Genomic DNA, 16,376 nt, shown 5'->3' on the forward strand with positions numbered 1-16,376 from the left:
GTCTCCTGATTTCCCTGGGGAAATCTCCCTCCCAGGTGCGTCGCAATGTTGCATGTATGGGTGGGGGTTCACGTGTGTATCCCCCCCACCGGGTGTCCAAAAATTGAGATTCGATGGCCATGGGCCATCAGCAGCCTGTCGAGCGCCGAGCGCGTGTGTCTCGAGTAGTTTACCTCGTCGCCATTGTTAGATCCGGCCTCCGCGGCTCTGCGCAAGGGGAGACCGGATTAGTGGAAACGCAAGGCCGCGCGGCATCTGTGTCGCAGCTCCAGCGGGAGCAGATAAATCACGCAGCACACATTGTTAGGTTGGCCCGGAACTGCCTCCCGTACTGGGGGGGCGGGGCTTTTATTAAAGCGCCCTGCGTCACCGCATAGCGGGACGCAGGGCGGATGTAACATACGTAATTTCTCAACACATCAATAATAATCATATAAACAAAATGAGTTTACTAGCTTCACCTTTGGTTATCACCGAATCGCCCAATGCACATTCTTACAACATAGCTCTCAACTCACACACTTTTGGCGGGTGTCACCCGCCTTATGAACAGGTGACTCACCCGCCAAGCCTCCTGCACACCCATTCGTTTCAATAGGCCTCTCACCCGCCAAAACTAAAATCGGGTGTTTTCACCCGCCTTTGTTACACACATTGTTGAGAGCTATGTAATACAAAGATGTCAAGCTTGGAAGTTGTGAAACATTGAAACAAAAGTCATGAAAGAAATGACACTTGAGTCTCGGTTGCACGTATCTGCAGGAGTTAGTCACACTGCAGAAGGCGGAAGCAGGGTGCTTGACACTCCTCTCCCAGTTTCGACACGTAATTGAACACTGACCTACTGACATCATCAATCTATACAAAATAATGTGTTCGTTCTAATAAAGAACTCTGTGGTTTGTACAAACTAAGAAGGTTTGAGATACTATGCATGTACCCCGATAGTACAAGTGGGCATAACACGGTTTCCATCTTTGAATGTGATGGTTTACTACTAGAAGTAAAAAGAGAGCAACTAAAAGAGCGAATTCTTCACGTGCTATTGTGTCCACTTATTAAGAACATGACGTCAAAACCATGTATCTGCAGTCATATCAATTCACAGTATTAATAAGATTCTCAATCCAAAACATAGTGTGCTTTAAAGAATATTCGTTTATAAACAAATCAATACTGCTTTATACATATATTTTGTCTCACCAGTGATGACACTGCTGAGTTTAATTTATAGGGAAGAAAAGCTCTTCAATGTGTAATTTTGCTTATAACATAGTACACATAAGACACTCCAAAATGGCCGGCCCCTTTGTCAATACCCAACTAAGCCGCTGAAGACTCCTGATTGGTTGCGGCTTTGGTGCTGTCAGTGCAGCTCCTCCTAGGAGAGTCCTGTGCGGAGTGCGGGAGCAACATCAGTGGCGGCGCTTGAACCTATTGTCACCGCAGCTCCCCTTAGCGTGAGAGAAGAGCAGCCATGAACCGCATCTTCGGGAAGTCCAAGCCTAAGGCGCCGCCGCCTAACCTTACCGACTGCATCGGCAATGTGAGTGTGAAGTAGGGGTGCGTGCGGCTTCGCGCAGGGAGTGGGGAATCTTGTGAAAACAAGGTAGTGTATACATGTGTTGTTTGAGTAGGAGAGATGGGAGGCCAGGTTTCAATCATCGTCGTAATCTAGAGGATTTTGGAAGGGGGAGGGGGCGTGTGAACCCCGTCGTTTTCTTTGTGCTGCGCTTTCGCCCCAGTCCAGTGTTTGTGTATATTCTAAGTGCCCTCTTTGCCTCCTTTGAACATAGATGGGTAGCTAGCATGGCATTTACCAATACGAGGAGACACTGTTCTTTTGTAGATAAAGCTCACTTACACTTCTACAATAATAGTGGATTTGTGAACCTACCTCCATTGCTTTGACAGCTGTGTCCCTTGCGAGATATGCTTATAAGCGATCTCACACTCCCTCGCGTGACTATACATAAACTGAGCAAGTACCCCGCGCGTCTCCTGTTGTCAAGTTGGCCTGGTAACGTGCCCCTAGGAAGCACAACAGAAGTTACTAGCTTTCTTCAGTATTACACGTAAGAGAAAGTTACTCGCATGTTTACAAGTCCATACAAGCAAGGACAGTTGCACCACTAAAGTCCCCAATCTCCTTACTTTTTCCTAAGTGTTGCCATTACACTTTACAAGCGGCCATTCTACTCTTAATTCCTGCATGCAATCGCTTTGTCTCTGACTTCCTGGTTTCAATTGTGTTTCACGCTAGTGGCTAGGCCTGGTTAGGAGGCAGGCTTTGCAGTCTCAATTGCAGCTGGCGCCTCCCCCTGATGCGCTGTGTCTCATGACTTTGCTTTGACATGCTCAACTTCCGTATTCATCGATGCCTGACTGATTTCGCTGAACGAAAAATGGCAATGGCCACCAGTTTTTCTATTAATTTGAATGCACCGTCGCCAACTAGTAGGACGCGTTTCTCACTGGGATTATGCCATCTATAGCCCGATTGTACACACGCGTGTTGTTCCTCATTGGTTTTGGTCATTATGTGGAGCTTGCCTACAAGACGGTATTGCATTCCACTCTGCCCCAACCAGGCCTGGCTCATACTTGTGTACACTGCAAAAGCTACATATTATTCTCCTCCCATTTACCGTACGTATTCATAACAGGTCATTTTGCCGAAGAGGGGGAATAAAGTACATTTCGTAACTGACAGGCTTAGTATTTTAGTATTTATTTTATTTATAAAGCGCACCAGGTATCCCATACCGATCCGGTATCCCCTGTCTTCAGCTGTCTACGTAGATTGCAGACCAAAGTAGGACAGTTCCGAGCCTCGGTATGGGGTACTAAATGTTTCACAACACTGTCATACCGCCCGAGTTCTATATTGTTCAGTCAGGGGAGTATTCAGCATTGCCAGAGAGGCTGGGGGGACAATCACGGTGAAACTCCTGCTACTTTCCCCTCAAATGCAGTGCACGCAATTCCAGGTTGTCTCATTGGCGCCCACAAACCGCCCACCCCTGCACCAATCTATTTTTTTTTAGTAACATTACGAGTGGCATCTCGCATTTTAACACAACAAAAAAAAACGGCAGAATCATTACAAATGCAGGGAACTCATCTATTAGAGATCTGTCCAGGCGCTCTGGGGCAAAATACATGCACATCAACTAATTTGCATATGGATTACATCAACGTACATTAATTCACAGAAAGCACATAGCAAGGAGCATCATCAGTCTTTGATACTTGGAGGCAGAATGCAAGTGACTTTAGAATAATTGTCATAAGTAAGCCAAGTGGCAAATAAGTTTGTGGTGCAAAATACCCCAATTGCACTGTTATATATGGAACAAGTCAGGCTTTTTTTAAAAAAAATAGCATCATATATTAACACATAAGCTTTGAAGTGAATCACTTACAGAGCTGCAGATAAGACACAGTCTGATTTCATGATCTGCCCAGAATCACACACTTTGGTTAATAGTGAAACCGGGATGGAGACAATTTAAGCAACTGAGCACGTCTTCACAGTTTTAGTTTATTTAGATATTTATTAAGGTTTCCCTTTGCAGTTCATGTGCTTAAATAATACTTTATTTATATCAATGCCTTGGAAGCAAAGCACAGTACATAACAAACTTCCCTTTCATTATTAACTTTACACTATGCATCATTATAGAAATATGTTGAGCACTAAGAGGATGGATTTGGTTTTATTCTCCCCATCCTGCATGCAAAGTCACAATAGCATCATGCAGATTAATGTGAGCCTAACAAATCCCCCTTGGGTAAAGCCATAGTCATTATTTCATAAAGCCTGCAGCATTATGCAACCTTCTAACACCTGATCACTCCCTGCCATGCACATTTCTAAAAGGACAAAAGTCCCTGCTAATAGTACCCCCTCCCTCTCAATAGTGCCTAATGGCGCACATTGAAATGCTCTGTTGACACAGAGCAACTTGTGATCCCCTCTGCTGCTGCCCTGAGCTCCTTGGAACATTGTCCTGCCAGAGGTTTCGGAAAGGGTAAGGTGTCCTGCTGCCAGGACAATTACTGTGCTGAGCAGGAATTACTGAGCGCACATTGTCCTGCCAGTGGGACACCTTTCTCGCTGGGCACCCTCATTGAGGTGCCGAACGGGAAGGGTGGCCCAATAACGAAAGTCCCGGTCAGGCTCTAAAAAGAGCCTGTGGGGTGGCAGTGTGCCCCCCCTAACCCGTGGCTCGGTACGCCACTGTTACTTGATCAGTCGGCTGAACTGCATTGAGTTAAATGAAACTTAGTTGGTTGTATGGTTATTTGTAGCTTAAAAAGAATCACAGCTGCCAACACTTGGTTGGTTATTTGGTTATTAGTAGCTGAATAAATCACAGCTGCCAACAGTGATGGAAATGGGTACACAAACTACGCTTGGAAATTGAAAAAATACTCCGGAATACTACGTTCTTAGGGAAATTGACCCGATAGATGGGTTCACTGTAGAGGGTGTTTTGTAGCGGTGCAGTCATCATGGCAGGCCCGTAAAACACATACAAATAATATTTCATTTTACAGGGTTGACGTGAAACGCAGATAAATTACACAATAAGCGAGACTGACAATATATATATTACACATCTCATAGCATAGTGGGAGTATTTGTGGTGTTTCCCTTTTAAGAACATGTATTGCCCCTCTAAGGATGTCAAGAGAGGATTAGAGTCAAAACCTACCTTTGTTCTAGGCCTTTGACTCTAATCCTATTTTGACATTCCTCTCTACACCCTCTAGAGTCAGGCCCCCTCACAAAAAGAGGGCCTTGCACCATTTTTCTCACACCCTCTAAGGATGTGTCATGACAGCCTCATACCTGACTGGAAGAATCAGCCTCTGCATGCACGTGCAATACCACGGTGGTAGACTAAATGTAATGGCACTCTGTCTCACTGTGTAGGGCCTGCAGGCCTACCCCTTGTGATCACAGGCCTGTGGCCCTGCTAGTCTGGGTGTGGTCTGGGTGCCCCAGACCAGCATGTGTAACGGGGTGCCTCCAGGCCACTGGTGCTCTGTGTGATCACAGAGCAGCTACTTGCCTGGGAGCCAACGGCAGCTGCGCTCAAGTTGTGTCACCACGACGATCAGGGTGATCCCTGCCACATTAATTTTGTGTTGGTGCCCTGAGCACCTGTTGGGCTGGCCCAGAGTCACAGTGCACAGAAATTATGTACTCCCCTCCCCAATTCAAGGGATAGTTCAAGCAGAGCATTGTTAAATGTTACCCCTCAAAAATAAGGGGATACCAAATATTACAACCCTATATTAGCCATTATATTTGGTATCCCCTTCAAAAAAAGGATGGGATGGCTTCCAGAAGCAGCTTTCACAGTGAAGGATTATGATGTACTCCTCTCCCTAATGCAATGTATAGTTCAAGCAGAGCGTTGTTAAATATTACTCCTCAAAATCCAAGGGGATACCAAATATTACAACACTATATTAGCTGTAATATTTGGCATCCCCTTCAAAAAAAGGATGAGATGGCTTCCAGAAGCTGTCGCAGTGTAGGCTTATGATGTACTCCCCTCCCGAATGCAAGGGATAGTTGAAGCAGTGCTTTGTTAAATGTTACCCCTCAACATCAAGGGGATACCGAATATTACAACCCTATATTAGCCATTATATTTGGTATCCCCTTCAAAAAAGGATGGGATGGCTTCCAGAAGCTGTCACATTGAAGGCTTATGATGTGCTCCCCTCCCCAATGCAAGGGATAGTTCAAACAGTGCGTTGTTAAATGTTACCCCTCAAAATCAAGGGGATAACAAATATTACAACACTATATTAGCTGTAATATTTGGTATCCCCTTCAAAAAAAGGATGAGATGTCTTCCAGAAGCTGTCCAAGTGTAGGCTTATGATGTACTCCCCTCCCCAATGCAAGGGATAGTTCAAGCAGTGCGTTGTTAAATGTTACCCCTCAAAATCAAGGGAATACTAAATATTACAGCACTATATTAGCTGTAATATTTGGTATCCCCTTCAAAAAAAGGATGAGATGGCTTCCAGAAGCTGTTGCAGTGTAGGCTTATGATGTACTGCCCTCCCCAATGCAAGGGATAGTTTAAGCAGTGCTTTTTTAAATGTTGCCCCTCAACATCAAGGGGATACCAAATATTACAACCCTATATTAGCCATTATATTTGGTATCCCCTTCAAAAAAAGAATGGGATGGCTTCCAGAAGCTGTCACAGTGAAGGTTTATGATGTACTCCCCTCCCCAATGCAAAAGATAGTTCAAGCAGTGCGTTGTTAAATGTTACCCCTCAACATCAAGGGGATACCAAATATTACAACACTATATTAGCTGTAATATTTGGTATCTCCTTCAAAAAAAGGATGAGATGGCTTTCAGAAGCTGTCGCAGTGTAGGCTTATGATGTACTCCCCTCCCGAATGCAAGGGATAGTTGAAGCAGTGCTTTGTGAAATGTTACTCCTCAAAATCAAGGGCATACCAAATATTACAACCCTATATTGGCCATTATATTTGGTATCCCCTTCAAAAAAAGGATGGGATGGCTTCCAGAAGCTGTCACAGTGAAGGCTTATGATGTACTCCCCTCCCGAATGCAAGGGATAGTTGAAGCAGTGCGTTGTTAAATGTTACCCCTCAAAATCAAGGGGATAACAAATATTACAACACTATATTAGCTATAATATTTGGTATCCCCTTCAAATAAAGGATGAGATGGCTTCCAGAAGCTGTCCAAGTGTAGGCTTATGATGTACTGCCCTCCCCAATGCAAGGGATAGTTCAAGCAGTGCTTTGTTAAATGTTACCCCTCAAAATCAAGGGAATACCAAATATTACAGCACTATATTAGCTGTAATATTTGGTATCCCCTTCAAAAAAAGGATGGGATGGCTTCCAGAAGCTGTCACAGTGAAGGCTTATGATGTGCATCCCTCCCCAATGCAAGGGATAGTTCAAGCAGTGCTTTGTTAAATGTTACCCCTTCAAAATCAAGGGGATACCAAATATTACAACACTATATTAGCTGTAATATTTGGTATCCCCTTCAAAAAAAGAATGGGATTGCTTCCAGAAGTCATTGTCTTCATTTGGCAGTGCTTCCATCTCCTGTTGTGGGAGCTCAGGTGGTGCTCTCTCTGGTTGTGGGCGACTCCTGTCGATGTCTTGCCTCCGATTCGGCCTCTAGTCACCCTCTAGGTTTCTTTCCACCCAGCTCCACGCTTCTCTGGGATCCGTGAAATGCACTGTCGTACGGTTGTGGTATATTTTCAGTTGTGCTGGGAACAGAAGTCCGTATTTTATGTGAAGAGCTTGAAGGCGTTTCTTGGGTGGGTCGAAGGACTGCCTCGCTTTCTGAACCTCCCTGGTGAAGTCTGGGGAAAAAGGCGATTCTGGAGCCATTAAATGTTATGGAGCCCTTAGTTCTGGCCATCTGCAGTATGGCGTCCCGATCCCTATAGTTCAGGAGATTTGCTATTACCGTGCGCGGGGGAGCTCTGGGTATTTGTCTGCCCGTTGGTGAGCACGTTCAACTGAGAAGAATTTTGATAGGGTCTTGGGAGTGAATAGATCCGCAAGCCATTGCTCTAGGAATAGGTCCATGCTCGGGCCTTTGGAGTTTTCTGGCAATCCAAGGATCCAGATGTTGTTCCGTCTTGCTCTGCCCTCACTCTCTTCCACTCATTCTTCCAGTGCCTTGAGGCGTGCCAATGCTCCGGTCATTTGGTGATTTACAGTCCTCGGGCTGTCCTCTGTTTCCGACATGCGGCCCTCTGCTTCCCCGGTACGAGCCGTGAATTTTTGCAGCTCATGGCGCAATAGCGACACCTCAGTACTTATGCCATCCATCTTTTTTTCCATGGAGGTCCTTGAGTTGGTGATGGCATTCGTGATGTCTTTAAGGGATATATTGTCATCCTTCGGTCCCAATGCATCGCCATGGTGCCCTGCTCCTGCGGGGGCACTTGGGTAGTGATTGTGTACTGCTCCATTTTGCTCTGCGTTGTCGCGTTTCTGCCCTGTCTTTCCCCATGGTGGTCAAGCCAGTGTTGATTTGCAGTTGCTCCCTTCCCTCTCAGCCGATGTTTGTGCAGCTGTTATGTCAGTGGGTTGCACGCTTCGGGCGCAACGATTCGGCAAGGCACCATCCAGTTGTTGCTGTTGGTTCAGGATCTTGTGGATACTGGTCAAGTGGTTCACCAGAGACACTTGTTCCGCCTTCGCAGGTGCACTGTCCAGCGTTTATTACCAAATGGTGCTGTCCGTGACCACCCGGCTTTGGTACTCCGAAGGGGGCAGAGCCACAAGCCTTGGCTTCTATCTCGCTAGGGAGGTGCCGTTGTAATCTCTAACAACTCTTCCCTCCTTTTGGTTTCTCTTACGGTTTATATGCACTGTCCACTTTGTGGTTTTCTTCCCAGAAGTCCGCTGCGTAATCACCTATGCCCTCTCCCTCCTTTGTATTGTTGGCCTGAGGATTGGCTTGGTCGGCATCCTATCTTTCGGGAAGGAGGTCTTTCCATTAGTCTCAGTTCAAACGTGTGTCTTAGACTCGTACAGTGCAGGATTAGGAGCCCTGTTGCCGCTTCACGCCACGGACAAGCAGGTCAGTACTCCAGTTGCCTCCTTTCCTGGGAGACGTGCTTGTTTCAGTTGTCCTCAGTAGTAGTCTTTGATCGGGGCCCGTGATATCAGAATGTTGTTTTGCCTTCTCAAATCCCTTCAGCTTCTGAAGTGCGTGCTGCCACTCAGGTCGGCGCACCGGTTGTGTACAAGCTCGCCTTCCAGCAGGTAGTCGCTTTTGATAACGGTCTGGGCTCACAAGCGATTTTAAGGGTGTAAACCACGTATATTGCTGCGTGTTATGGCGGCTAGGTGATGTATTCACAGGATATTAGTCTTATTGGGTTCACCTGGGACACTCAGCGCTCAGCCACATCACTACTTTATTGGGAGCTCGGAGCGTTGTAGATTCAGTGCGTAGTTCTCATTCACCTTATACTAGCCATGCCCTCAGCGTAGGCAGCTTACCTTCCATTCTCGGTTGTTTTGTGGAACGTGTGTTGGAATCCACGAGTCGCGTTCCACTTTCAGGGTCCCACTGTGAGCGGTTGGGGTCCAGGGATAATTCTGCTGCGTATCATTGTTGGTAGGCAGTTTAGTTTTTTCGCACCGTCTCTGGGTAGGAGACGTGTTTGATTTGGTTGCCCCCGCTCACTCCTTGTCGCAGGCGCTGCTCGCTTTGCTGTCGGCCTGGCTCTCCTGCATCCGGAGCGCCTTCAGGCAGCCTTCCTCGGTTTGCCTGCTAGCTCAGGTTGCGTCGTTCCCAAGGGCCCACAAGCAGCTTCTCGCAGCCTTAGATGCGACCGCCCCATTGAACGCCGGGGCAGCAGGGAGGAGCCGAGCCTCGCTGGCACTTGGAGATCCCATCAGGGGGGAGGACGGCTCACCTTGTTGCTGCAGTGATCAGGATCGTAACGTCGGCTGGTCCTCTCTGTCGTCCTCAAGCAGGGTTGCTCCACCTCGCATCGGAGCAGGGGATGCCAGTGCCCGCTTGCTTTCATGGGCGCGCTCGCCGCCTACTCGCAGTGTTATTTGGGGTCGGGATCACTGTTTAGTCTTCCTGATTTTGGCCTCAGCGAAGTGATGGTAGCTGCTGTCGCAGGGCGCTTGGTTCAGTGGAGTATATCTCCGGAACCACACGTCGGTTCAGGTCCATAGTGCAGCGACCCGTTGCAGAAGGGGTCCGCCGCTTTTGGAAGCTATTTTTGTTAGTTTAACAACATGAACTGTCAGGATAATGGCAGGATCTAGCTGGCGGACTGGGAGCAGTGAGGAATCACGTCCTCATTGCCCGTTTGCTGGCCACACCCTCCTCCAACCTTGGCGATTATTGAAGGTAAGGTTACCCGGTATATCGGGTGCTTTGCATCCGTTTACCGTGCGCAGCCCCTATTCGATGAGCCACAAACACATTTGGAGACCCTTTGCACACACCCGTCCATATTTCATTGTGGGCAAGGGGATGTTCAGTGACCAGTCCTCCAGCGGATCTGACAGATCCTTTGGCAGATCTACACCCATTTTGAGGTTAAAATCTCCTCCCCATATGCATTGCTCCTGTTTAGAAATAACTCATCAAGAAACGCCTTGACTTTGGCTAACCTGTCTGCCTCAGCCTTATGGGGGTTGTTATAGAGGTTCAAAATGATTAACGTGTCCCCCCGAGAGGGTAAAATGCGGAGCACCTGTAGGTAGTCCATGTTAGTCTCCACTACCCTAAACCTGCAGGTTAGGGAGGCTTCAATCAAAATCGCCAGACCCCCATAACATCTTACTCTAGCATTTTTTTCGCTGAGATCCCCTACAATGTGTAGCCATCTAACAGTGTGGTCTCCAAGGCCCAGGTCTCTTGCAGGAGAATGACATTGTGTTTTTTTTTTAAATTTTAATTATTTTTATTGGTTTTATGAAACAACAGAGAACCTTCGGAGCAAACATGAAAGGGACTTGTGTCCCTATAAACCTTATCCAAAAAAAAAATAGATAATTCCCTGGTGTATACACCCTCCCCTCCCTCCTCCTCCCCACCCCCTTTCAAGGCACAGTCTCTGATCGCTGCTTTCACTTATACTGTTCAATCCATTGTCGGCAGTCCCGACTGGGCACTAGATCGTCGGAAATGGGCCAATTCCTCTGAATTAAAGTCTATGTTTTCCAAGTTAACTATTTGGTGGGGCCGAGTCACTGTTCTCTGGGAATTTCAACCAGTACTTTCCATGTTACTAAAAGCACTAAAGAACCCGAGCCATTCAGTCTCTATCAGAACGCTGGATCCCTGTATAGCTTCTGTGATCTTTTCCATAAGATAAATATCCCTGCCACTGCCACCCATTCTTTCTTCATGGGGAGGCAGGCCCTTTTCCAAGTTCTAGCTCGACAGGCTCTGGCCGCTAAAAGTAAACAATGTGACAGGTGTGGAAGATTGTCCAACCGCTCATCCCTTCTTTCAAGTCCAAATAATACTAAGATTGGGTCTAGTGGGTGGGATCCTCCGTCCGCCTCTTTGATCCAGCTCAACACTTCTGTCCAATATGTGCGCACTTTGTGACATGTCCACCACATATGCCAATAATTGGCTTTTTCCCGGCATCCATGCCAGCAACGGGGAATCACTGCTGGAAACATCTTGGAGAGTATTACCCCGTCATATTTCCACCTGTGAAGCAGTTTTATGGTGTGCATCTTATATTGACACGAAATTGAGGTCTTAAATGACCTACTACAGAGTCGCATCCATAAACCGGCCCCAATTTCACAGCCCAAGTCCCTCTCCCATCTCTTTCTTAGACCCCTGATTGCTCCTTCACGGCGGGACAAAAGCGCTGTATACAGGAGGGAGATGAGACCTTTCATATCTACATGCGTGTCCAAGACCTTATCTACTGGGGTGAGTGGCCTCTGTATATGCTGCTTCCATTTCCCTGCCATGAATACCCCCTTCAATCTTAGATAGAAGAGTGGGGACAGCCTGACAATGCCCAATGCTTCCTCCAGTTCCTGGATGCTTATGAATGTATTTTCTTTCACCAACTGACCCACCCTGCAAAGCCCCGCTTCAAACCAGGACTGAATGTTTGTGGCCAGGGATCGCGTCCCTCACCGGTGGGGACCAAATGTGCCCACATTCATCTTCAATCCTGAAAAATGCCCGAACTCCTCTATTACCCGCAAGGCGGCTGGGACAGATTGGGCTGGCTGCCTCACGTGGAGCATTATATCATCTGCATAGAGACCGAGTTTAAAGGTTCTGTCTCCCACATCTATACCCATCTCATCAGGGGACCCCCTCAGATATTCCACCAAAATTTCCATGGTCATTGCAAAAAATAGGGGCGAGAGGGGGCAGCCCTGTCGGGTCCCTCGCTGAAGATTAAATCTACATGATAGCCACCCATTTACCGTAACTCTGGCTGACGGTTCTGCGTACAGAGCCTTGATCGCTCGTCGGGCACCTTCACCGAAATCAAATGTCTCTAGTACCCCATGTAGAAACTCCCAGTTGACTCGGTCAAAGGCCTTTTCGGCATCTATGGCCACCAAGACTGGGTTGCCCCCCCTGGGTGCTGCCTAACTCACTAGATGGAGAGTCTTCTTGAGGGTGTCTGCTCCCTGCCTCCCATGTATGAAGCCCACCTGATCAGAATGGATGAGCCTCGGAAGGAGGCCCTCTAGTCTTGTTGCAATTATTCTGGTGAACAACTTTGCATCCACGTTCAGGAGGGAGATTGGTCTATAAGATTGGCAGTCTGCACGGTCTTTTCCTTCTTTGGGGATGACCGTGATTAATGCTTTCCCAAACGACGGAGGGGCCCTCCCTGTGGACATAATATTCGTGAACAGATCCGCCAGGAATCCGCCAGTTGGCCTGCAAATGCCTTATAGAAGCCTGCCGTGAACCCGTCCTCTCCCGGGGCCTTCCCCAACTTCAAACCTGATATTGCCCGGAGGACTTCCTCATCTTTTATTGGGGCCTCTAGGGTGAAGACTTCTCCAGGTCTAAAGGTCGGGAGGGTCACTCCCTGCAAATGGGATTCTAATGTTTCCCCTCCTATAACTCCTTCCTTCTCGTACAATATCTCATAGAAACTGGCAAATTCTCCCGCTATCGCCTCGGGGTCCGATCTTTCCCCCTCTTTCCCATTCTTGATCTTTGCCACCCATCTATCTGGCCGCTGGGCACGGAGCTTCGCCACCAGCCTGGCACCCGCCTTATCCCCTTTTTTGTAATATTTCTGTCTCAGGTGTTGGAGGCCTGCTACAATTTTACCCATCTCCATTTCGTTCCTGTCTCTTGGTTTTGGTGATCCCCAGGTCTCTCTCCTTCTCTTCCTCTTCCTTCCCCTCGACTCTCTCCAATAGGCGTATCTCAGATCTTAGTTTGTGGGCCAAGAGCGTTCTAGTTCTCTTCTTGGCCGCCCCTTCACTAATCAATCTACCCCACCATGTAGCTTTAGCCACCTCCCATACTGTCTCCAAGTGAACCTCACCAGTGTTGTTTAACTCAAAGTACTCTCTAATGGCTGAAAACATCATCTGCTCTCTAAAAACCGCATCCCTTAATAGGAGGTTGTTGCACCTCCACAATGATTCCCTTGGTTTTAAACCTGATATAATAATGTCTGCCCAAACAGGTCATGATCTGACCAGCTAACCCGGTGATGGTTACAAGCATCAGTTCTGCTCATTTGCTGGTGTTCCAGAAATATGTAATCAATCCTGGTTCTGGAGCCATGGACTGCGGAGTAAAATGTATAGCCTTTCATAATTGGGTGAGTCTCCCTCTAAAGATCTACCAACCTGTGGTTCCACATTAAGTCCAAGAACCCTCTGTATGGCTGCCCCCCCCTACTACCCGTGGGGCTCGGCTTCCCACTATGTTCCAATCCCCGGTCCACCCACATGTTAAAATCGCCTCCCAAGAGGATGAGCCCCTCAGCCCTAACCAATACCTCCCTCAGTACCTCCTTGAATTGCATTTGGGCCATAAATGGCTGCTATGGTAATTCTGGAGTTTTCCAGGTTTCCCGAGACCACCACCGCTCTTCCATCTGCTCTGCCCCAAACTGACGACTCTAGCCTAAGGTTTCTGCGGAGTAGGACCCCAACACCTCCCTTTTTGGTGGGGCCTGGTGGCCAGAATATCTGGCCCACATGTGAACCTGGAATGCGCCTTTCTTCCCCTTTCACTGTTCTAGTTTCTTGTACTAGGAGTACACCCAGACCTGCATTCTTCGTTTTCCTCCCCAAGAGTGAGCGCTTTGTTGGTGAGTTAAGGCCCTTTACATTAAGTGATCCTAGCCTTAAAGTTTCGACCTGGCCCCTTTTCTCATTGTCTGTCATCGAATGACATTTTTGGATTCACACCTCTTCCGGCCATATGGAAGCCGCTCAGCTCACTTCTTGATTCCGATCTATGTTGTTACTGACCCCATACATTCCCAACCCTTTCCCTCCCCTCGACCCCCCCCTACCCCCTCTCCCATCCTTGTCTGAGACGCTTGCCAGTTGGCAAGCCACTCGGGGAAGAGGTCCGTCCGTCCCTCGCTGTCCTTATCTCCTCGCCACCCCCGGCTGGGGTCCTTTAACTTTTCCCGACTCCTGCACCTCTGATGCAGCCCCAATCTTTTAATCCTCCTCTAGATCATGCGTTGGGGTGTTGTTTTTTAAAATATTTTCTCTTGCCCTTCTTCTTCTTTTTGGCCCAGGGGCCCTGTAGTTCTCGTCTATGCTCCTGGGGCGTCAGGGTCCCTTCGTAAAGCCTCCTTCCCCCGAGGGTCTGGGAGAGTTCTCGGGCCCCCGCTCCCTCCAGCGTGTCTCGGAGCGTTTATATATACCAGTTGTGGGGGGGGGGAGCCTGGCTCGTGATTTGGCTTCCTCTGGGCCTCCTCATTCCCCCGCGACCTCCTCACCTCGTCTCAGACAAGGATGGGGGGAGGTCGAGGGGAGGGAAAGGGTTGGGAATGTATGGGGTCAGTAACAACATAGATCAGACTCAAGAAGTGAGCTGAGCGTCTTCCATATGGCCGGAAGAAGTGTGAATCCAAAAATGTCATTCGATGACAGACAATGAGAAAAGGGGCCAGGTCGAAACTTTAAGGCTAGGATCGCTTAATGTAAAGGGCCTTAACTCACCAACAAAGCGCTCACTCCTGGGGAGGAAAACAAAGAATGCAGGTCTGGGTGTACTCCTAGTACAAGAAACTAGAACAGTGAAAGGGGAAGAAAGGCGCATTCCAGGTTCACATGTGGGCCAGATATTCTGGGCATCAGGCCCCACCAAAAAGGGAGGTGTTGGGGTCCTACTCCGCAGAAACCTTAGGCTAGAGTCGTCAGTTTGGGGCAGAGCAGATGGAAGAGCGGTGGTGGTCTCGGGAAACCTGGAAAACTCCAGAATTCCCATAGCAGCCATTTATGGCCCAAATATGGGTCAGATGCAATTCATCAAGGAGGTACTGAGGGAGGTATTGGTTAGGGCTGAGGGGCTCATCCTCTTGGGAGGCGATTTTAACATGTGGGTGGACCGGGGATTGGATCATAGTGGGAAGCCGATCCCCACAGGTAGTAGGGGGGGGCAGCCATACAGAGGGTTCTTGGACTTAATGTGGAACCACAGGTTGGTAGATCTTTAGAGGGAGACTCACCCAATTATGAAAGGCTATACATTTTACTCCGCAGTCCATGGCTCCAGAACCAGGATTGATTATATATTTCTGGAACACCAGCAAATGAGCAGAACTGATGCTTGTAACCATCACCGGGTTAGCTGGTCAGATCATGACCTGGTTTGGGCAGACATTATTATATCAGGTTTAAAACCGAGGGAATCATTGTGGAGGTGCAACAACCTCCTATTAAGGGATGCGGTTTTTAGAGAGCAGATGATGTTTTCAGCCATTAGAGAGTACTTTGAGTTAAACAACACTGGTGAGGTTCACTTGGAGATAGTATGGGAGGTGGCTAAAGCTACATGGCGGGGTAGATTGATTAGTGAAGGGGCGGCCAAGAAGAGAACTAGAACGCTCTTGGCCCACAAACTAAGATCTGAGATACGCCTATTGGAGAGAGTCGAGGGGAAGGAAGAGGAAGAGAAGGAGAGAGACCTGGGGATCATCAAAACCAAGAGACAGGAACGAAATCGAGATGGGTAAAATTGTAGCAGGCCTCCAACACCCGAGACAGAAATATTACAAAAAAGGGGATAAGGCGGGTGCCAGGCTGGTGGCGAAGCTCCGTGCCGAGCGGCCAGATAGATGGGTGGCAAAGATCAAGAATGGGAAAGAGGGGGAAAGATCGGACCCCGAGGCGATAGCGGGAGAATTTGCCAGTTTCTATGAGATATTGTACGAGAAGGAAGGAGTTATAGGAGGGGAAACATTAGAATCCCATTTGCAGGGAATGACCCTCCCGACCTTTAGACCTCGCACTCGTGTTAGGGTTAAATGCTCCTCCTCCTCCACCTCACATGAGCATAGGCAGCAAAAACAGACTGGAAAGGCTGGCAGCCCCCGACCAATAATCACTTGTGCCTTGACTTGACTTCACCTCCGCGCCACGCTCCGCACTTGTGTTATGGTTAAATGCTCCTCCTCCTCCACCTCACGTGAGCATAGGCAGCAAAAACAGCAGTAAATGTGCTAATCATCTTCATACCCAGTTTATAAAGGCTGGAGATTTCAACACTATTTTAAGCACCTCCCTAGGTAGATCCAGCAGAGTTGCTAGAGCTCTTTCATTCTCTGCACAGGAAATTCACAAGGGCATGTATGATTTTGAGCTTTTAGACCTGTGGAGGG

At 48.0% G+C, this 16,376-nt stretch overlaps 1 protein-coding gene across 1 annotated transcript in view; it reads left to right on the forward strand.

Moving 5' to 3' along the window:
* Nucleotides 1-1,286: 1,286 nt before the first annotated feature.
* CHMP5 (charged multivesicular body protein 5) overlaps nt 1,287-16,376 on the forward strand; it is a 295,753-nt gene continuing 280,663 nt past the window's right edge. Inside the window, exon 1 of the mRNA XM_069620542.1 lies at nt 1,287-1,546. Within this exon, the coding sequence (XP_069476643.1) occupies nt 1,478-1,546 (69 nt within the window). The 5' untranslated portion in view covers nt 1,287-1,477. The remainder of the gene's footprint in view (nt 1,547-16,376) is intronic.

Source organism: Ambystoma mexicanum, chromosome 5q (assembly GCF_040938575.1).
Source record: "Ambystoma mexicanum isolate Mex_15411 chromosome 5q, UKY_AmexF1_1, whole genome shotgun sequence".
Classification (NCBI taxonomy): Eukaryota; Metazoa; Chordata; class Amphibia; order Caudata; family Ambystomatidae; genus Ambystoma; species Ambystoma mexicanum.